General features: G+C 43.3%; 2 protein-coding genes across 7 annotated transcripts; both read left to right on the top strand.

Moving 5' to 3' along the window:
- Window positions 1-662: 662 nt before the first annotated feature.
- slc25a6 (solute carrier family 25 member 6) lies at window positions 663-7,225 on the top strand. 2 transcript variants are annotated; one of them, XM_023800877.2, is made up of 4 exons: window positions 663-792; window positions 4,932-5,418; window positions 5,853-5,993; window positions 6,929-7,225. In XM_023800877.2, exons 1-4 carry the CDS (start codon window positions 682-684, stop codon window positions 7,084-7,086), a joined length of 897 nt encoding a protein of 298 aa, XP_023656645.1. In that variant the 5' UTR covers window positions 663-681; the 3' UTR covers window positions 7,087-7,225. The 2 variants fall into 2 exon arrangements, with proteins under 2 accessions (XP_023656645.1, XP_023656643.1); XM_023800875.2 differs by lacking the exon at window positions 663-792 and adding an exon at window positions 2,174-2,362.
- A 4,065-nt stretch (window positions 7,226-11,290) lies between these two features.
- Window positions 11,291-21,099, top strand: LOC111838249 (granulocyte-macrophage colony-stimulating factor receptor subunit alpha-like). 5 transcript variants are annotated; one of them, XM_023801044.2, is made up of 11 exons: window positions 11,291-11,353; window positions 14,467-14,508; window positions 14,923-14,999; window positions 15,107-15,183; window positions 15,620-15,731; window positions 15,909-16,026; window positions 16,783-16,955; window positions 17,048-17,178; window positions 17,560-17,698; window positions 17,902-18,007; window positions 19,584-21,099. In XM_023801044.2, exons 3-11 carry the CDS (start codon window positions 14,936-14,938, stop codon window positions 19,720-19,722), a joined length of 1,059 nt encoding a protein of 352 aa, XP_023656812.1. In that variant the 5' UTR covers window positions 11,291-11,353; window positions 14,467-14,508; window positions 14,923-14,935; the 3' UTR covers window positions 19,723-21,099. The 5 variants fall into 5 exon arrangements, 4 of the variants coding, with proteins under 4 accessions (XP_023656812.1, XP_023656815.1, XP_023656813.1 ...); XM_023801047.2 differs by having other exon boundaries at window positions 11,299-11,353; window positions 14,470-14,508; XM_023801045.2 differs by lacking the exon at window positions 11,291-11,353 and adding an exon at window positions 13,619-13,728.
- The last annotated feature ends 286 nt before the right edge of the window (window positions 21,100-21,385 follow it).

The raw sequence follows: 21,385 nt of genomic DNA, 5'->3' as shown, positions 1-21,385 counted from the left end.
TATTAGTACCGTACACAGTACCATGCGCGGTGTGGTCGGTGGTCATAACCAGAGAAGTCAGGGGTGCAGCACGTCTCACATCTGTGCCCCACCTAGGCTTATTTATAAGAAAGCACGCGCCTCCTTCTCCTTTATTCCCCGACTATTCAGGCCGCTAGGTGCGATAAAGGATGAAGTCGATCGTACCGCCCGGCAGCATCGTACAGTAGCCTACGTCTCCGTAAAAAACGCTTAGTAGTCGTATAGTTCTGCTAGGTTAACCTACAACTTCGACAATTCTTGAATATTCACAGAACATGCAGTGCATTTAGAGTAGGTGTCCGCAGCGTTTCACCATCACCTGACGTGTTGCCAGGTGGTGACCGTAGACAGGTAGCGACTCCAATGTACAATGTGAATAAAAAATATTGAGCTCCTATCCCAAGCATTAACCCCGTTTGACGATCGAAAGTGGTGACCGCTCCCACAGACCTGACAAACTGAAGAAGTTTTGCGAAGAACTGCACGCAACAAGTCGTCGCAATCCAGTACGACGTGTATGCTCGTTCAGAAATGATAGTGTCTATTTTGTCCGGGGCACTGGGGGGTGGGAAGCACCAGAGACCAAGCCCATCGCACCTGCCTTCTTCTTCCGTTGCCTTTGCTGAATCATGCTAGTTTGATGAGTGAGCCACAGGTGTCATGGGGGACGCGGTCATCTCTTTCGGGAAAGACTTCTTGGTCGGCGGTGTGGCCGCAACTATCACCGAAATTGTAACAGCACCAATTGAAAGAGTGAAGCTGCTTCTGCAGGTAAACCGAGCATCTCGTGGTGACGAGTGACGCGCGCGCCCGTCGGCGTATAATGCAGCCGCAGTGAGAAGCATCACGAGACTGCAAACAGGCGCTACTGCCTTTTTGCTATACTTCTTGAAATTGCTGACGAAAACCATTAACCGGGTATGTTGATGCAGCCACCATATCGGCTTTCTCCTGGAGAAACATGTTGGGGGGGAAATCGCTTGGCTGTAGCCCTCGATCAGTAGATCATATATTTCAGTATATAGCCTACCACAAGCTCTGAGCTGTGTTCGAAGTGAATAGCAATTAATGTTTCCAAAAGCCATGGACATACGATCGCATATGTCCTTCATTTATGACCAAATTCTGTTCCTAGTCAAAGGCAATAGGCCTGTCTGAGAGTGTTGAGTGTTGTACGTCATCTGCCTTGAGATGATGATAATAATGCAGAGGGTATTTTGGAAACAAGTTATTTGCAGTTTTCCCTGACTCTGCTGTTTTTGACCGATTTCGACTATTTCTTTAATGGTAGTTTCAGTGTTGTCTCAGATCAGTGTTTTCTTGTTGGTGAAGTTAATGGTTTACATGTGGAAGTGTGCAAGCTCGTAGATGGACACGTTTTTATGAGCCGCGTAAATGAAAATCCAAGGAAGTAGATTTAACTGTATTTGACTCTCCCTGCCGGCCCCTGGAGGATGGGCTCCCCCTTTGAGTCTGGTCCCTCCCAAGGTTTCTTCCTTCTAGGGAGTTTTTCCATGCCACTGTCGCCTATGGCTTACTCACTGGGGGCTTTGGGTGGGGATACTGTAAAGCGCTTTGGGACAATGTAATGTTGTGATAATGCGCTATACAAAAATAAATTTGTTGTTGTTGTTGTACTAGTCTACAAAAATGGAAGCGCTGTAAGAAATGGTGAAAGAATAGACTGAGGATTCTGCGATGTTTATCTGCAGAGATTGAGAATGTTGGGGACAAAATGATGGTAATTATATAAAACACATCAAAGTGGTATATACCTGTACTAAAGAAATTGTATGCAAGATATTAAAATAGAATATATAGGCCTAGTAAACGTATATATTTGTTTGAAAACAGTGTACATTTTTAATGTAAGATGGGCAATTTTGATTTACTGAAAATTATTAAGAATTAAATAGATACTTGTCGTAACTGCACTTCATTGCGTTACCAGAACCGTTTGCTCCGCCCTGATCAGGTGCATCTCAAACGCTCCAACACCTCGTCACATCACTTTTCTCACTAGAAAACTAGGAAGTTTCCCGTGATGCCACGTTTCTTCTCGCGATAAGTAGGAAGAGCGCTGTTTTCTTTTATTCTCGGTCATTTTATCCGGTAAGCTGAGAGCTGAGCAGCATCAGGGACCGAGGTGATCCTGTATGCCTCGCCAGCTGCCGTCAGCTGTGTCGCCTTTTCTTGACATACTGTAGTTTGTTAAATCGGCACTTCTGCTATGGCGGACGCGGCCGTCTCTTTTGCGAAGGACTTCTTGGCTGGCGGTATGGCTGCTGCTATCTCCAAAACTGCAGTGGCGCCAAATGAAAGAGTGAAGTTTCTGCTCCTGGTAACACGAGCGTCTCACGGAGGCGGGCGATGCAGCGCTGCTGTTTGCGCATTTATCCAGCCGCAGTGAAATGCATGGCAGAGCTGCACACTGCCGCTGCAGAGTTTTAGTTGTACGTCTTTGGTTTACAGTCTGGTAGGTTGCCGTGGCAGCCTGGTCGTCACTCTCCTTGAGAAGCCATATTAAAGTATTCTGCGAGTCTCCCGCATCCCGCTCCATGCATCGCCGCACTGCGCGCGCTCTGGACCACATTCACGGCAGCACGGTGTAATGTGGGATTATGTTCTTTTAAACTTTTAAGCACTTTTTAAACAAACAAATAATAATAATGTGTTCGTTATTTTGCATGGCAAACGAGCGCCATGCTTTTTTTTGTTCAATCTTTTTTTGTGCAAATCTTTAAATTGTGACATCATCTTCAAATCTTAAAATTGGAACATTATGCTCATTTGACGTTCTGTGCCGGCCCCTGAAGGATGGGCTTCCTCCCAAGGTTTCTTCCTTCTAGGGAGTTTTTCCTTGCCACTGTCGTCTCTGGCTTGCTCACTGGGGGCTTTGGGAGAGATAATGGAAAACACTTTGATACGATGTAATGTTGTGAAAATGCACTATACAAGTAAAATTGAATTAAATTGAATTGAATTGAATTGCATACTCTCCAGCTAGCTAGATTGCACATCTGCACCTTGACATCATGTACTGATACGTTTAACTGCAGTTTGGATTAGGCCATGATGGGGGGGGGGGGCTTCCCAGATTTAAATTTTGGATAGAAGAGTAGCGAATTGAGTAAATTAACAATCTATCCCAAGTATTTTTTGTGTGTGTATAAGGTCAATAGTAGATATAAAAAACTAATAATACCTGTCAAAAGAATATTCTATTTTCTGAAACCACTTACCCTATTCAGGGTTGTGGGGGGTCCAGAGCCTGCAGACACAAGGCAGGGAACAACCCAGGATGGGGGCGCTAACCCATCGCAGGGCACAATCACACAATTCACTCACACACACACACACAGAGCAATTTGGTGCTTCAGCATGTTTTTTGACTGTGAGGGGAAACTAGAGTAACACTATGACGACACGGGGAGAGCATTCAAACTCCAGACGCATGGAATCCTAGCTGAGACTCAAACCCAAGTTCCAGAAGTGTGAGGTGACCGTGCTAACCACCGTGCCACCCCCAAAAGAATATTTCCTGTCTATTAAACAAATCTTATTAAACAACATATAATCTCCAAATCTTATTCAACAAATTCTACATTTACAGTGGTACCTCAGTTCTCAAACTCATTAGAACTCGAATTTCTAAAAAATTGAACCAACCAGTTTGAAAAAATGACCTAGAACTCAATTTGAATCTCAGAAGTTGAACCATGAACGCCGACCTAAGATAACTTGTACGTGCAGGGAAATGAGTCACGTGGCACGTCTCTCAGCGGAAACAAAGGGTCATGCTTCAGTCTCAGCCTCGCATTCGCTGTGATAGCATTGTGCATGTTTACACTAGCTGAATACATATATTTAGACAGTAAAAATACATTTTGACAATGATAGACAGTAACAGTAATCATATAATAAAATACATTTTTTTAAAAATTTCTTATTAATTATTTTAATATCATTAATAATAAGCCATTACTACATTTAATTATAATAATATTGTCCTGCACAGCAGGGACGGAACGGAGACAAAGGCGCAGACGTCAGGGTATCGGGGAATACGGGGTTTAATTACAGGTAAGGCAGGCAAAACGCAGACGGACAGTACAATGACCGGACTGGGGAAACAAACTGAAACGCGGACTAAATACAGAGGACTAATGACAACAAGCAGAAACAGCTGATCATTCCACACGGGGCTAACGAGGGGGCGGGGCACACGGAAGGAGTGGACGATTTTTTTAACTTTACACATTGTTTGGATACATTTGTCTTCTTACTTTACAAATTACTGTTTTGATAAATGTGCTTAGATGTGTTTAGTACAGTATATGCTCTTGTTTTATCCTGTTCATTTTTTGTTTAAATGCTAAAAAAAAAACATATTTCAGTGTAATTTTTTGGGGCCGGGAACCGATTAATTGGTTTTCCATTATTTCTTATGGGGAAAATTTGATCACGAACTCAAACTTTTTAGAATTCAAACCCGAGTTCTGAGCGGATTAATTTCGAGTCCTGAGGTACCACTGTACTTCATTTTATTCTTTTCTAAATTCTTATTTTGTCAGCTGTAAAGATTTTCATTTAATTGTGTTTCTAGTGGTTAATTTATTTAGCTTGACTTGGACTTTTTTCAGAGGTGGTTTTATTGTGGTGGTAATATAAAGTAAAGATTTATTTATTCAGTGCAGATGTTAGTATGTTTTCTTTGACACAAAGTCAAATTATAGAGAGATCTGTTAGACCTAAGAGTTGGAGGCGACATCCCAAGACAAAAAAATAGCTTGCTTGATTTATTTGTTTCTTTGTTTATTTATTTGACATTGCCTGAATAGACTCTTGCTCTCCTATGTTACTCTCCTGAATGACAGTTCAATTCATCTCCCTCTCCATCATCTGTGCAGGTGCAACATGCAAGCAAGCAGATCAGCGCAGACCAGCAGTACAAGGGGATCATCGACTGCATCGTGAGGATCCCCAAAGAGCAGGGATTCGCCTCCTTCTGGCGTGGCAACTTAGCCAACGTCATCCGCTACTTCCCCACCCAGGCCCTCAACTTCGCCTTCAAGGACAGATACAAGCAGGTCTTCTTGGGCGGCGTGGATAAGCACACGCAGTTCTGGCGCTATTTCGCCGGGAACCTGGCGTCGGGTGGCGCTGCGGGGGCTACCTCACTCTGCTTCGTGTACCCGCTGGATTTTGCCCGAACACGCCTGGCGGCAGACGTGGGCAAAGCCAGGCCTTCCAGAGAGTTCAGTGGGCTGGCCGACTGCCTGCTCAAAATTTTCAAGTCTGACGGCCTGCGAGGTCTATACCAGGGGTTCAGCGTGTCAGTACAGGGCATCATCATATACAGAGCTGCTTACTTCGGTATCTATGACACAGCTAAAGGTTAGCCATGACACACACTTGTCAGCGTGAAGTTCCCACCTTCGCAAAGCAAAATGCTTTATCTGTTATAAGCGACTGACAGGCCTCATCACACCTGGGTTACAGAATGAGCTGTTAGAGGTAGCCAGTGCTGGGAAATAATATGATTGCTTAGAATAGAGAAACGTATGTAAGTTGTCCTTCCCTGTACCACAGCTGTTCTGCTTCATTAACCAATGATGTTTGATCTAAAGAGGAGTCCTTTGTAAATCCTCGCAGTAGTCAGATTGTGGGTACACATCTTAAAAACGCACTAAATCCTCTGTATTGTGACTGTATGGCTTTGATGAAAACGTTAGTTTTAAAATCGGCACGTAATAAGATGATTAATCTGGACTTAAGTGGCCCGTTAGCAGCTGAGGAGTGACGGGCCCGGACCGGCGCTGTGTTGGCAGGCTTGCTCCCAGACCCCAAGAACACCCACATGGCAGTGAGCTGGATGATCGCGCAGACGGTGACCACTGTGGCGGGGGTGCTGTCATACCCGTTTGACACTGTGAGGCGGCGTATGATGATGCAGTCGGGCCGCAAAGGAGGTAAATAAATAACCTTCATTAAAAGAGACTCTTGTCAGGTTGTCACAAAGCCGCTCCTTATCTTGGAGAAATTGTACTTTGTGTCTGTACGTGGTGAAAGGTCATGTGACTGTATCGCAGTGATTATAATGTCAGATCAAATGAACAACAGAGCTGGCAGTATGGGCACACTGCTGGTCCCATGTCAGTAGGGTGTGGCACCCCCCCGGGCCTGAGTACACGCAGCGATACGCTGCAGAAGGGAGTACAGCCGGTACAGCCGCTGTAACCTGTAGCTGGTAATGCAGAACCAAGATTCATCGCTGAACATGGTACGATGCCACTCGTCATCAGTCCATGCCTCCGGGTTACCACTCCAAACGCAGCAGTCTCTGCACTGGTGTTAACAGCAGCCTACGCATGGGACGGTGAACACGTAATCCAGCTGTCGTCGAGACACGGTGAAGGATGACACGGGGTGTTGTGGAGAGTCCAATACCTGTGTCCGGATGGCAGACGCAGATCTCATTGGGTTCTGTAATGCTTGGCGCACAATATGACGATCCTCCCGTGGTGTGGTCTGTCTTGGGTGACCGGAACCTTGATGCCCTCTGTGGGTGCCCTCACCTGCCCGTTGTTTCTAACATTGTGCGAATGTAACATCTGCATGCCCCACATGTGGGGCAATTGCACAATACGACCAGCCAGCCTGATGCAGACCCACAATGCAACTCCCATCAAACCCCGTCAAATGCTGATAATTTGCAAATCGAATCATTTGCATCCCCGTCGCTGGTTTGCACATGTACCAAGTTACATCCAAATCGGACCATTACTTCTGGGTGTCTAACTTTGTTTTGTCACTGGGTATATTTAACCTCCATCCATCCATCTGTTTGAATAAATCCTGCATAGCATTATGGGTATGTCTGACTTTCTGTCCTCTGTACACACAGCTGATATTATGTACACCAGCACGCTGGACTGCTGGCAAAAGATCAGCCGGGACGAAGGCCACAAGGCGTTCTTCAAAGGCACCCTGTCCAACGTGCTCCGAGGAATGGGCGCGGCCTTCGTGCTGGTCCTGTACGATGAATTCAAGAAGTTTGTCTGATTGGACCTCACTTGTGTTAGCGGCTTGGAGTGAAGAGACTTATGTGGAGGAAGTAATGTTACCATTAAAGGTCCGTTATGAGTTTACAAAACTTTTTTTTTTCCTAGTACCGTGTCATAGTGACAGAAAGCCTCAAACCGCTGACCTGTGAGATGTCCTTTTAATTGCTGTACTTTTTATGTTCTAACATTTTTTGCACATTTTGACCATATATGTGTCTTAATTTTAAACCTGCACATCCTGAGATAATAAACAGTTTAAACAGTATAGTGGTACTTCGATTTTTTTTGGTCATGTAGTTTGTTAGTTAGTTAATGGAATAGTGATACTTTATTGGTCCCTGTGGGGAAATTCTCTTTTCACCAACCTCTTCTTGCTCGCCCTGAGACCCACAGACAGGTGAGAGCGAGCTTGGAGGTGACAGCACGCGGTCAGCCAGCGCACAGCGCCCCCGGAGCTGGGGTCTAAGGGCAGCACAGCGTCAGCCAGTGCACAGCGCCCCCGGAGCTGGCGGCTAAGGGCAGCACGGCGTCAGCCAGCGTGCAGCGCCCCATGGAGCTAGGGTCTAAGGGCAGCACGCGGTCAGCCAGCGCGCAGTGCCCCATGGAGCTGGGGTCTAAGGGCAGCACGCGGTCAGCCAGCGCGCATCGCCCCATGGAACTGGGGTCTAAGGGCAGCACGCGGTCAGCCAGCGCGCATCGCCCCATGGAGCTAGGGTCTAAGGGCAGCACGCGGTCAGCCAGCGCGCAGCGCCCCATGGAGCTGGGGTCTAAGGGCAGCACGCGGTCAGCCAGCGCGCAGTGCCCCATGGAGCTGGGGTCTAAGGGCAACACGCGGTCAGCCTGCGCGCAGCTTTAGGACCATGACATGTAACACCTGAGATTTAAATGTGTGTATGAGGATCTCCAAGTCTCAAGGTAGTGTTGCTCTCTGCAGTTCAGCAGATGAGCTCTTCTGGAAAACTGGATCTCTGTCACAAAAGTTGACCAGTTGCTTGTCCCAGGTAGCCTCTGGGTCACCATAGCCTTGTCTGAAGAATTGGTTATTGGTGCGGCTCCCTGGGGAGGTGTCTCCGGCATGTCCAACTGGGGTGACGGGGCCGACCCAGGACACGCTGGCCTGGGAACACCTTGGTATCCCCCGGAGGAGGTGGCAGGTGAGAGGGAGGCCTGGGCATCCCTGCTTGGACTGCTGCCTCCACAAACCGACCCTGTATAAGTAGCAGATGATGGATGGATGGATGGATGGATGGATGGGTGGGTGGGTCTGGCACTGATGGATAATTTTATTTTACTGACTCTGACATTTTTGCCAAAACCTAACAGTACAATACTAACGGTAATTTAATAGTACAATAAGCACATTTCTTGATTTCGACTATTAATTTAATTCACATTAATAAGTGTAGCCGGTAATTCTCGAGTGACCGCGTTCATCGCTGCCTTTTCTCTTGCTGCAATGTTCCTCCAGGTGGTGCCAAAGACGCAGGATTGATGGGCTCTAGCAAAATTTCAGTGAAACTCAATTTTCCAGTTAAATTATTTCGTTTGTTATAGGCTAGGGGTGCATGGACACTCTGGTAGATTCAGGGGGGCCACAGGGAATATGTACAGTTATAAAATGATACAATGATAGCAGGACGGGGGCCCGAGGTGACATTTTGTCAAAGGGCCCAAAGTTTCTAGCTACTCTACTGGTTTAGCCTTTATCATTATGGCCCTTTTCCTGTCTTAGCCATTGGTAGAGCTGATATTTGCACTTTTAGAAGCTTTAGTTGTTCATCTTGCTGAGGGAGACTGAGTCTGAAATATAAAATGTCGAGGAGGTGAGTGCACACAGATTTCTCTACGATTATGCTGTGGCTACTTGTAAGAGCAGGGGTGGCCAATCTTACCCACAAAGGGCCGGTATGTATGTAGGTTTTTGGGAAAACCTGCAGGTCAGCTGTTTAAACCCAGGTGTGAGGACTCCTCAGCCAATCAGTCCTCTAATCAGTAATATAATTAGGGAGTTGCAGCGAAAACCCGCCACACAGCGGCTCTTTGCAGATAAGATTGGTCACCCCTGCCTAAGAGAATGTGCTTTTCTAAGGGAAGGGTTATTTTAGGGAGTTTCATACCAGAGGTTGGCAGGAACACAACATCAGCAAAGGAAGCCTAAAATGGAGAAGTGGTGATTTAAATTTAGCCGGACGTAAAGCAAAAAGTTACAGCGATATACCCTTGGTTCTCAGAAACCGTGGAGTGAGACACCACATGTACATACTGATTGAATTAAGCCTAATGATACACAATGAAAAATCCATTGTAAGTCTGGTTAGCTGGCTGTAAATGTGAGACATGTATAGAATACAATTAAATAGACCCATAGACAAAATGTGATTGGCATCCATATTAGTTTTAAATGATAGTTTATGGGGAAAAATGAATATCCATCTTCTGTGGAAGATTATGAATCTGTGCTTGAGGTTGCGGTTTGCAAATATTATCTCTAATACTCATGAGCTGGAAACGTCAGTATACTTAAGAGTGGGCAGGTGATCATGTAATCGCAGGTACATTTGAGTCATTATTTTTGGCCTGCTTTGTTCAAATGCCGTTATTTTTCTGATTTTAGTCATTTGTTACTCACTTATATGGATCATAAGATGTCAAAGGCCATAACATTATTATACGTTCTTAAAATCTGTCATTCAGCTGAAAAACATGGTTTCTTGTCGTCCCAACTGGTCAGTAGTTTTTGTCCATCATGGACTGCCGTGAAATAAAAATATTTTGCATCACTTTTCTTTTGATAACACTTCATGTATTCAATTTTGTTTATAAAATGCCTAAATATGGGCATGTCCACTAGGAGGAGGCCCCAGGGCACGCTGGAGAGATTATATCTGTGGGCTGGTCTGGGAACACCTTGGTATTCCCCGGAGGAGGTGGCTGGGGAGAGGGAGGTTGGGGCATCCCTGCTTAGACTGTCCCCGCGACCCCACCCCAGATAAGAGGCAGATAATGGATGGATGGATGGAAATGTCTGAACAATCAATTTCATAATTCTATTACATTTAAATTATTTAAAAGTAACTTTTATCTTTCCAAATTATGTGTCAGAGAATCTTGCATCATTTCTGTTACCATATCATACTTTCCCACAACGATGTAAACTACAGCAAACCATATCACTTCCTCTTATTCGGTAAGATCTTAAGCACCAGGATGTATGTTTGCTATTCTCAAGGAAATTATTTCAGTCTAAAACGTTACCTCGATATCATAAGGAAATTACCACTGATTATTGATCAGACAGATGTTTATTTAACAGTCTTTTAACCATGTGCTGTTAGCATGTATGCTGGAAAGTGGAGTTTTTGTCTTAAAAGTTTAAAGTTGTCAGTTCTGTTACCATCAAACTGTTACTGGGGTTATTTCCCCACATTTACGAATGTAAGAGTCGACTTATACAATAAACGAATCTGTTTTCCTGAATAAATGTAAGACAAATAGATAGCTTGTGTTTAGCATGTTCGGCATCATAGATTTGTTAGAAATTACAATTAAATATGTTTTCAATAACATACTTGAAAGATTTTCTTTAAAAAATATTTTTGAAATGCAAAATGTACCTCCAATTACAACATCATTCAGAATCCATATTCGTGAATTACAGCCCTGATTAACTCTTATTAGCAGTTATTTCCTAGGGTTTTCTGTGGCAAGATCAAATTCTTAGTATATTTATGTCCTTGCCAAATATCCTTGTGTAAACCAATCTGTAGTGATTTTAATCCGAACAGGTGCTCAAATCCGTTACAGGGAAGAGTGAATTTATGTCTGTTTATTTATTCATTGTTACGCGCATTTGCAATCGTACCGAGAGCGTATACTGCACTTAGACCTTCATTTTCTTTACGAGAATATCTAGGCTGACGTTTAATTGATTTTAATGAAAACCATGCAAGTCAATCAGCTTAACTTGGATCAAAAGGCCAATGCGATTTGCTGTAATGGCTATAATTCCGTGTAATCGTTAGTAATACGAAGCTCCACTGGCCGTCTAGCGTACTGTACTTGTCAGATAAATACAAAGGCCATGTTCTTCCAGTACAATTGTGACTTGCTGCACTGGGAATCCACCTGCAAGTAATTACGACATCTTACTAGAGCTTTTAAATTAGTACAAAAACCGGTTTGATGGCAGGAAACTCGCAACCACTTCCATGTGTGCTACGTCAGACAACCATATCTTCTGGAATAGCGGGACATAGGCCTATTGTGTAGGTTTTAAAATGTTAGTTTGCTCTACGCTGCGTAGTTGTCCTTATAAAATTCCCTTTGATATTCTTTGGTAATGATATTGTTCTATAATACTGATTGCAAATTGTTGTAACTAGTAGCCTAGCTGGCGTCGTACAACGTAAATTTCATCGTGCGGCAAGTGGTGATCGTAACACTAACAAGACTTCAATCTACGGTGAACTAGATCACCACTGCATTTGAAGAAAACGCGCAAATAGCCACATTTATCAATTAAAACACGGTTACCTATAATTCCGTATTTGGGCATATATTGCTACGGTAATATGTAGGCCTAGTCCTATGTAGCCTGTTTTTAATATCGGGGCAGAATAATATATGTTAAATTGTAGTATCTGTGATAAGTAAACATGCTTATTTCTATGCTTAAGTAGACAGTTTATGAAGTATAATTTCAGGTTTTCATATATTTTCACCATAACTAATTGAGTACTAATTCTGTGTGTTTAGTAGGCTAACTCAATTTGTGAAGATTCTATATGACAAAATAGAGTGATACATTCCCCTGCGTGAGAGCAGTGCTGGGAAAAAAACGAATTACAAAAAACAACAGGCGGATTTTTGCCGTTTTTTTAGGGTTACGACATTTCTTATATTAGCCTACATTGTCGATACTTCCCCACATTCTCGAACACATAATATAATTGTTTAAATAGTATATACGTAATCTTGCAGGAAGTAGGTCTAAATAACTTTCTTAGAAAAAGTTTTAGTGGGGTGTCGTCATTTTTAATCCGATAAGGTGTCATTTTCTACACAGACAATGACTCCACTTTAGTGAGAGAGTCATCAACTCATCATATCTCAGCAAATCAGTCTGTTTGCTGGAAACTTAAATGGGACTGACTTCATGAGTACTTTCAGGGGTATTCGTCCGTTTACGTACAGCCGTGGCCAGAAGTTTTGAGAATGATACAAATATTTATTTTCACAAAGTTTGCCTTCTCAGTTTTTATGATGGCAATTTGCATAAACTCCAGAATGTTGTGAAGTGATCAGATGAATTGCAATTAATTGCAAAGTCCCTCTTTGCCATGAAAATGAACTTAATCTCATTTCCACTGCATTTCAGCCCTGCCACTAAAGGACCTGCTGCCATCATTTCAGTGATTCTCTCGTTAACACAGGTGACAGTGTTGATGAGGACAAGGCTGGAGATCATATTGAGTTAGAATAGCAGACTGGATGCTTTAAAAGGAGGATGGTGTTTGAAATCGTTGTTATTCCTCCGTTAACCATGGTTACCTGCAAGGAAACATGTGCAGTCATCACTCCTTTGGACAAAAAGGGCTTCACAGGTGAGGATATTGCTGCTAGTAAGATTGCACCTAAATCAACCATTTATCAGATCATCAAGAACAGGGGTGTCAAACTCCAGTCCTGGGGGCCCGGAGCCCTGCACATTTTTGGGTTTCCCCTCATTTAACACACCTGATTCAGCTCCTTGCACCTCCTTGTGCTAATTACCACACAGCTCTTCAGCTGAATCAATTGTTGTGAAGGCTTCAGGGCATCCAAAAACGTCCAGCAAATGCCAGAACAGTTAATTCAGCTGTGGGATCAGTGGCCTGTACTACGAAGCGGGGTTACTGGCTTATCGGGGTAACTTGTTGGATTTAAGGTAGTCTGGGCAAAATATAAGTGAGCGAATATGAAGTCCATTTAAACTGTGGTACCTTAAATCCGACAAGTTACCCCGATAAGCCAGTAACCCCGCTTCGTAGTACAGGCCACAGGGCAGCACCAGCGCAGAGCTCAGGAACGGCAGCTGGCAGGTCTGAGCACCTCCCCAGACCTTAATCCCATTGAGAACTGTGGTCAATCCTCAAGAGGCGCGGGGACAAACAAAAACCCACAAATTCTAACAAACTCCAAGCATTGATTATACAAGAATGCGCTGCCATCGGTCAGGATTTGGCCCAGAAGTTGATTGACAACATGTCAGGGTGAATTGTAGAGGTCTTGAAAAAGAAGGGTCAACACTGCAAATATTGACTCTTTGGATGAACTTAACGTAATTGTTAAAAGCTTTTGACACTTACAAAATGCTTGTAATTATACTTAAGTATACCATAGAAACATTTGACGAAAAGATCTACAAACACTCAAGCAGCAAACTTTGTGAAAACCAATATTAGTATCATTCTCAAAACTTTTGGCCACGACTGTAGTCAGTTGCGATTTGGGGGGGTGGTAGCTGGCCAGTGGACTAGCGCCCCTACTGGTACGTCAGTTTATACCTTACCGATGGGTCGCCCTCCTTGGATTTCGCCGACCCAGGGGCGGAAATAAATTTCAAACGTATAATTTAACTACCTGGCTACATGCTTCATAGGTAGGCTAGCTAACAAATTTTGGGAGGGGACTGGTGGGGGAATCTTTCAAACTCCTATTTTAATAACTGCCTACGTGCCTGTATCTGGGTACATGTTGGCAAATGGACAATAAAACATAAATCATTTACACTTGCAATCAATATTTCGTTCATGTTTGTACAATATTAAAATAAATAGTGAAATTAGCGTTTTTATGCCTCCTGCAGCTTGCCTGTGTATAGGCGACCAGAAATGTATGCGCGCATTTTGAAATGAGATGACTGACTACAGTAAAACAAGCCGGAATTTCTCTCTGGCTTTCCTGTAATATTTTTGTGCTCTGTCTGTCTGTCTGTCAGCCAATCTACTTGTTGTCTTACCTTTCATATATGCGTGTTTGTGTGCCGGTTTTACGGTAGACATAGAATTAGGAAGCGTTGGAGTAAAATGCCTCCGAAAGCAGAGTCTGGAAATTCCCAGCAGATGTAAGCAAATCTACGTACATAACTCCGTGACGTATATATATCCGCTTTGTCTATCTTAAAACCTAAGCATTATAAAGATGTGTTGGTTGACTTTAACTGAGTTTTCAAAATGATAATATTAACGGGCACAATATGTAAAATACATAAAATTTTGCTACAAAGTATAAGTTTTACACCACTCTCTTCCTAGTTACACATATCGCAACTTCCGTCCAGAATGCTTTCCAGTAAGAGAAGTGAAACTTTTTCTCTTTTTTTTGCATTTTTCGAAAGAAGCTGAACGTGTTCGTCCTGGCAGGACATCCAAACGGAAAGGCAAGTTTTGGAGTTTGGGAGTACTAATTACTTTACAGATTGTGTTTAACATCGGAATTATTTTCACTTTTCTTATAATTGAGAATATTAAAACGCACCGTGTGTTACAGCCTGTGTTACACAACGTGTTACGATTCTTATAGTATTGGGATACTGGAGAAAGCTTAAAACACTATTTTAATAAATGGTAAGATATTTCAGTGATTTTCTCAGTGAGGCCAGATGTCTTACAATATTTAACTGGTAGGTACGAAGAGAAGGAAAAATCTGAAAGTATAGTAAATTAACAATTATTCAGGTTTTCGCATTTTGAATATTTTTGTTTTGTCATGGTTTATAATGTGACCTGCTTGTTACCAATCATCACAGTGATAAGTCTTTTTACAGAAAGCATAATATCACCCTGTTTGACAGGACGTACTGTAGCATGGCCCAAAGCGTTCTTCTGTGGGTCCTCTTAGCCGCACTGGGCGCTTCACGTTTCCTGAATGGTGCGTAAGTCGGTCAGCTACCGTCAATCAAAGAAAATACCCAGATCGCATGTCCGCCATGTACAACTGACTTCAGTACAGCTTACATATAATTAAACGTATTGCAGAGGCAGAGGCAGAAGTCTCAAAAACCGACGAGGAGGATGATGAAGACTATGATGATGAAGACTATGAGCATGACATTGTAAGAGACACTCAAAGTAGAATATCCTAGCTATGCCATGCAAGCTATCTGCTTATTACTTGTTTCAAATTGCATTGAAATGTTTACATCTGAAAAGTATATGATGGTGAAAGTCTACACACATGGGGGCAGTGTGTGGCTCAGTGACCCGGCCTCGGTGCCTGTGATCGGAAGGTTGCCAGTTCGAGCCTGGTCTTGGCACAACTGCGGGTCCTTGAGCAAGGCCCTTAACCCCCAGCTCCCTGGATGCTGCTGGGGGTGGCTGTCCTTCATGGCCAGCTTGTTCTCATCTGCAGAGGTCAAGTTGGGGGAGGTGTAAAGAGAATTTCCCCCAGGGGTCAATAAGGCATCTATTATTATTAAACTGAAAGCTTGTTGCATATTAACACTCAAAATGTAGAGAATATCACAACTAAAATGTTCAATTCCATCACAGTTTAAAGTCACCCTTTTCTTGAGGAACCAGAGTGGATATATGACCAAAGTAAATTCTTCAAGACTCCCTCAAGTCGATTATGAAAACTTCACCAAATCAAACTACTTGGAGAGTAAGATATATTTTATATCCTATTCACTTAACTTTGTCACAGAAAGGTCTGAAGGACAGTTTATATGTGACTGATAATTAGATGTAGTGGGTGCTATGAAATAAAATGTTGTTGATTATGGTTTAGACCACAAGACATAAGCAATGCAGTTTGTTTCAGTTCATGGTATTCCTATAGGCATGGAAGGGCTTCCTCTGAAAAACCTTTCCTGCATTGTGTACAACCATCAACATCTGCAGTGTTCCTGGGCGACCCTGAAGCTGCCCTCGGATGCTCAGAGCTCCCTTACTGTCAAGTAAGCACTGCATGTCACTGTGGCTCCCTCGCCGTGTGCTTAAATTATGTTTTCTATAACCAAAAGGTATTAGAGGGGAACAAACGTATGGGTGTTTACTGGTGCAAAAAGTAACACCTGGAAAAACTGGGATAGAGCAGAGAATCTGCAGCATGGAGCTGTACAGAAGGAGGGAGCTGTACAGGAGGAGGGAGCTGTGCAGAAGGAGGGAGCTGTACAGGAGGAGGGAGCTGTGCAGGAGGAGGGATCTGTGCAGAAGGAGGGATCTGTGCAGAAGGAGGGGGCTGTGCAGAAGGAGGGAGCTGTACAGGAGGAGGGAGCTGTGCAGAAGGAGGGATCTGTGCAGAAGGAGGGAGCTGTGCAGAAGGAGGGAGCTGTACAGGAGGAGGGAGCTGTGCAGAAGGAGGGATCTGTGCAGAAGGAGGGATCTGTGCAGAAGGAGGGGGCTGTGCAGAAGGAGGGATCTGTGCAGAAGGAGGGATCTGTGCAGAAGGAGGGGGCTGTGCAGAAGGAGGGATCTGTGCAGAAGGAGGGATCTGTGCAGAAGGAGGGAGCTGTACAGAAATATGACAATACAGAAAGACAATATGACCAACTAGACTTTACCCAATTGTTGTTAGGCCTTTACTTAACTTGACTTAACGTGTTTCACTTAAGCAGTTCCAACCATGATAATAAAAGTATGCTGAACATTATTATTAAAGTGTTTTCCATGTCTACAGCTAGAATAACTGACTGATACTCTTCTGTCTTCAGACAGCCTGGCCACAACACCACAAACGGGAACTGTTCCACCAGCACAAACGGAGATGTTGTGGCATGCCAGGCTATAATTAATTACGAGTCATTATTCATGAATTTACAGATCAACGTGTCACTCCCAGATGTGTGGTACCTCCATTCTCAGGGTTATAACATAAAAAGCATTGGTAAAAGTGTATTAATACATATCTGCTTGCTAGAATGTTACATAGAAAGACATTTTGCATATATTTACATCGGGTGTGTATTTTTTTTCCAGAAAAACTTAATCCTCCTCAGAATATATCAATGTCAGGTGTTTCTAAAAATATCGTAATCAGATGGGATCCCCCATCCAGCATTCCTGACCATTGCTTCAATTACCAGTTAAAAATCAACAATAATTCTGAGGTAATGTTGCCATCTGTCTAATGTGTGTATATGCATGATATTGCCGGCTGCTTTGCTTTACAGTAGCAATAATAGTGTCTTTGTATTTTCATTGATCAAAAGTTTAGATTTGCACCTGGTTCTCGTTGTGTTCACAAAGGTTTCTTGTAGGTACTTGGCTTCTTCTCACAAGGATTTGTAGCTAATACTTATATTCACAGGCAAATGTTTCTGTAACTTTTTGAGAAATTACTTTCAGCTAACTTTATTTGGTCAAATAATTTGATGCAGGCATATCGATTCACTCCACAGGGAAATACAGGGAAGATCTGTAACCCTTTCTGTAGCCACATATTTTCATAGTTAGGAAGCTTGTGTCTGAATTTTCAAATCTGTTTTTAGGTTATTAATATTATTACACAAAGGGACTATACTATACCAGGGGCAGACCCGACGAGGAGGTATACTGTGCAGATGAGAGTCACTAAAACTCATACTTGCGTAGTAAACCACATATGGAGTGACTGGAGCGACGTGTTGGGTATGACACTTCTGCTATATGAAAGTAATGGGCATGCTGTTTCTGATGTAGTCTGAATGCCAAGTTCCTGTTTTGATTTTTAGTGGTAGAATCAACTAGGGCTCCTGCTGGGCTCTAGGAATTGACCAGTGTGATGTTTTATGCGGCACGACACACAAACATGCGATGTTCTGATATGCCCATGTTCTGGTTCTATTTTCTAGTGCTGAATCCCACCAACCCCCCTGAAATAAGCCTTGTGATGATTGTCAGCATGACCCTCTGCCTCCCCATGTTACTGCTTTCCGTCCTGCTGCTCAACAAAATGAGGTGAGCCCCTCCTCCTGGCGTGCACCAGTGTAAACAAAGTAAACACACTCACACACACACACACTCACTAACACAAACACTCACACACACACTCACTAACACAAACACACACTCACTAACACAAACACACACTCACACACATACACTCACACACTCACTAACAGACACACATTTACACACACACTCATTAACACACACACTCACTAGCACTCACACATTCACTAACACACACACACATTTACACACTCACTAGCACACACACATTTACACACTCACTAACACACACACACACATTTACACACTCACTAACACACACACACACATTTACACACTCACTAACACATACACACACACACACACTTCCCACCTGTCACCCATATTGGTGCTGATATAGAAAACGTGCATCTGAAGAATTCGAGGAGCGACCGCAGAGTTTCAGTACAAAACTACGAAAGGGGAAGCAGCAAAAAGCTTTCTAACACAATACAACGGCACCGCATTCCTCATCACTGATAAAAGACCTCTGCTGCAGGAGAGCCTGTTCAGGAAGGTGCATGTCCAGTATACTGATGAACAGATTAGTCTTATGAAGGGTGTTCTTCACAGTGAAGGACTCAGTTCCACCCTCCATTCTCTGACTAATCTCATTCCACTAGTTCACTGAAGAGCTCATTACCACCTCAGCTTACATATTAACTTTTTCAATCCAAACCAAAAAATAAATGTGTAGAATGGAGATGTTCTTCTCTGAACTTGGCTCATTTGACACCCAAACCAAACACACAGGCAAAGGAGTGGCCTGTTCTGGGGGCAGGAAATCCTCAGGATGTAGGAGGAAATAAAAACTAACAAAGGCAGCCAAATTATCCATTATCCAAGAAGGCCGTGCATCAGCAGGTCAAGAAATGACCAGAAGTGAAAATGAAATTAGGTAGTATTGAGGCTAACTGTGGTCTTCATTTTGTGCTGTTTGGATCCTGCCACTGCTCTTTGTGTGCAAAGTTCAAGATCCAAAATTCAAGATACTTTGTTTGTCACATACATAGTTATACAAGAACAACATGTAGTGAAATGTACCCTGAGTGACCCTTAGACTGTGCAAATCAAAAATAGAATTAAGAATTTCAGCAAGTTAACAATCATACAATAAACTAAAAGTAAAAAGAAAAAATAAGAATAAAATAAAAAGCCCCGTGCCCTGTGACGGACTGGCGTCCCGCCCAGGGTGTACCCCCGCCCCGTGCCCTGTGACGGACTGGCGTCCCGCCCAGGGTGTACCCCCGCCCCGTGCCCTGTGACGGACTGGCGTCCCGCCCAGGGTGTACCCCCGCCCCGTGCCCTGTGACGGACTGGCGTCCCGGCCAGGGTGTATCCCCGCCCCGTGCCCTGTGATGGACTGGCGTCCCGACCAGGGTGTACCCCCGCCCCGTGCCCTGTGACGGACTGGGATAAGCTCCAGACTCCCATGCTGCCTGTTCAGGATGAGAGCTTAGAAGATGAAAATGAAAACAGACGACTGAAGTAATCTTCATAAAATACTTCTCTGTTCAGTATGTCCATGCTGCTTTTGTTTCAGAATCTGGGAGAAGCTGTTTCCTCCAGTTCCAGGACCTTCCAGAAAAATAAAGATTTTGCTGGAAAGAGAAGATTTTTCATGGAAACAAAGTCAGACATACAGCAAAGGGAACGGGGACTACACAATGGCAAGATGGTGAAAATTCGAAATACACTTTTTGCATGAAGGACACCAGCTGTTACCAGCTGTTCACTGATAATCTACATGTTTTAAATAAAGCTTGGCTTAGTCTCTCACTTATCCCTCGGATTTATGTCTATAGGAGAGTTGATTGCCCGATATATCGCAATGAACATTCGTTACCACGGGATGCCTGTTCCTGCCTTTGTATTCTAAGATATCTTTGCATATAAGAAATGTAGTTAGATATTTATGCTTTTTTTATGGTTGAGAGTCTTGGATTTTGGCTGTCATTGTTTTTAGTGATTTTTGTAAAAATACTATCATTAAGGTTGGTTCCATGCCCAGCGTTGCTTGTACATCCTGAGTAAATAATGTTTAGATTGTAATTTAGCTTCTAAGTGTTGCAGTGAAAGTCATTGATAATTCATGAGGTCCGAGTCATTTTTTAAAAGGCAAATGAAAAGCTCATGTTCAGGGCTTACATGCAGGTGCTTGTAGAGGAAGCTGAAAGCCCACATCTGTCAAATTGTTGGGCAGCCTCCATCTCGACTTTTATTCTATCTGTGATCTTATTCCTTTGTGGCTTCCTTTATTTTTACAGTGATTTGCACGTAATTTTTTTTTACAGTGTTAGAAAAATTAGCTTAATTTCTGAATGTTTTCCGGTTTAAATCAGCCATGTGGGGGTTCATAAGCCATGAATACATTTCAGAGGTAAAGGACATGCCTCTGTACACCATTCATTGTGGGGTGAGTTGAAAAACACAAGACACTAATAGAAAAGGCATATTATTTTTAAGGGGACTGCCACTGATTGTTGGACCACTGAGGAAATGTCCTTTTTGTGGTATAAATTATAACAGCACAGTTACAGATTCAAATAGCAGGTTTCTCAGCTCTGTTCCTTAGAGCTGATATCTGCAGCATTTGAATTCAGTTTTGTCTTTTGATTTCATATAAATCCTCCAAAGGATAGCATATAGACCTGCTCATTTCAGGCAATATCATCATACTCCACACAAATATTTTAAGTAAAGGCCATGGTTGTACACTTTAGAAACTAAACTACTATTTGGACTTTTTAAATGAAGGTTAACAGAGTGTTTAAGCTGCACGGTGGTTAAATTATGGCGAAAGCTTTTCTGGTAGAGCAAGGGTGTGATTTGAATTTGCTGCACAGCATAAATGCACCACTGACAGGCACAAAGAATGTGTTGCTGCGCAGCATCTTTTTAATTGTTTTGATCATGATATTTCCGGGACAAGTTCAGTGTCTCTCCAGTTTGAAACAAACTACCCATTTGGTGAATGTAATATACGCTGTTTTAAAATATTGCATGTATGTTAGAAAGTATAGAAATTTTACGTCGGAATAAAGATGCTTTAAAAGCCCCTTCCTGCCTAAAAGTACTTATCTCACCCCGCACTGCACCACGCTCTCTCCGATCCTCCAGCACTGCACCACGCTCTCTCCGATCCTCCAGCACTGCACCACGCTCTCTCCGATCCTCCAGCACTGTACCACGCTGTCGCGATCCTCCAGCACTGCACCACGCTGTCTCCGATCCTCCAGCACTGCACCACGCTCTCTCCGATCCTCCAGCACTGCACCACGCTCTCTCCGATCCTCCAGCACTGCACCACGCTCTCTCCGATCCTCCAGCACTGCACCACGCTCT

The sequence above is a fragment of the Paramormyrops kingsleyae genome, chromosome 1 (genome assembly GCF_048594095.1).
Source record: "Paramormyrops kingsleyae isolate MSU_618 chromosome 1, PKINGS_0.4, whole genome shotgun sequence".
NCBI lineage: Eukaryota > Metazoa > Chordata > Actinopteri > Osteoglossiformes > Mormyridae > Paramormyrops > Paramormyrops kingsleyae.
Note: the sequence above shows the minus strand (reverse complement) of the source record. Positions and strands in the feature narration are given on the sequence as shown.

Coding starts and splice junctions, on each gene's coding strand:
- slc25a6 (XM_023800877.2), top strand. CDS start 682: ATGGGGGACGCGGTCATCTCTTTCGGGAAAGACTTCTTGGTCGGCGGT. Junction 793..4,931: donor GAGTGAAGCTGCTTCTGCAG/GTAAACCGAGCA, acceptor TCATCTGTGCAG/GTGCAACATGCAAGCAAGCA. Junction 5,994..6,928: donor GCAGTCGGGCCGCAAAGGAG/GTAAATAAATAA, acceptor CTGTACACACAG/CTGATATTATGTACACCAGC.
- LOC111838249 (XM_023801044.2), top strand. CDS start 14,936: ATGGCCCAAAGCGTTCTTCTGTGGGTCCTCTTAGCCGCACTGGGCGCT. Junction 15,184..15,619: donor AAGACTATGAGCATGACATT/GTAAGAGACACT, acceptor ATTCCATCACAG/TTTAAAGTCACCCTTTTCTT. Junction 17,179..17,559: donor AAATCAACAATAATTCTGAG/GTAATGTTGCCA, acceptor ATCTGTTTTTAG/GTTATTAATATTATTACACA.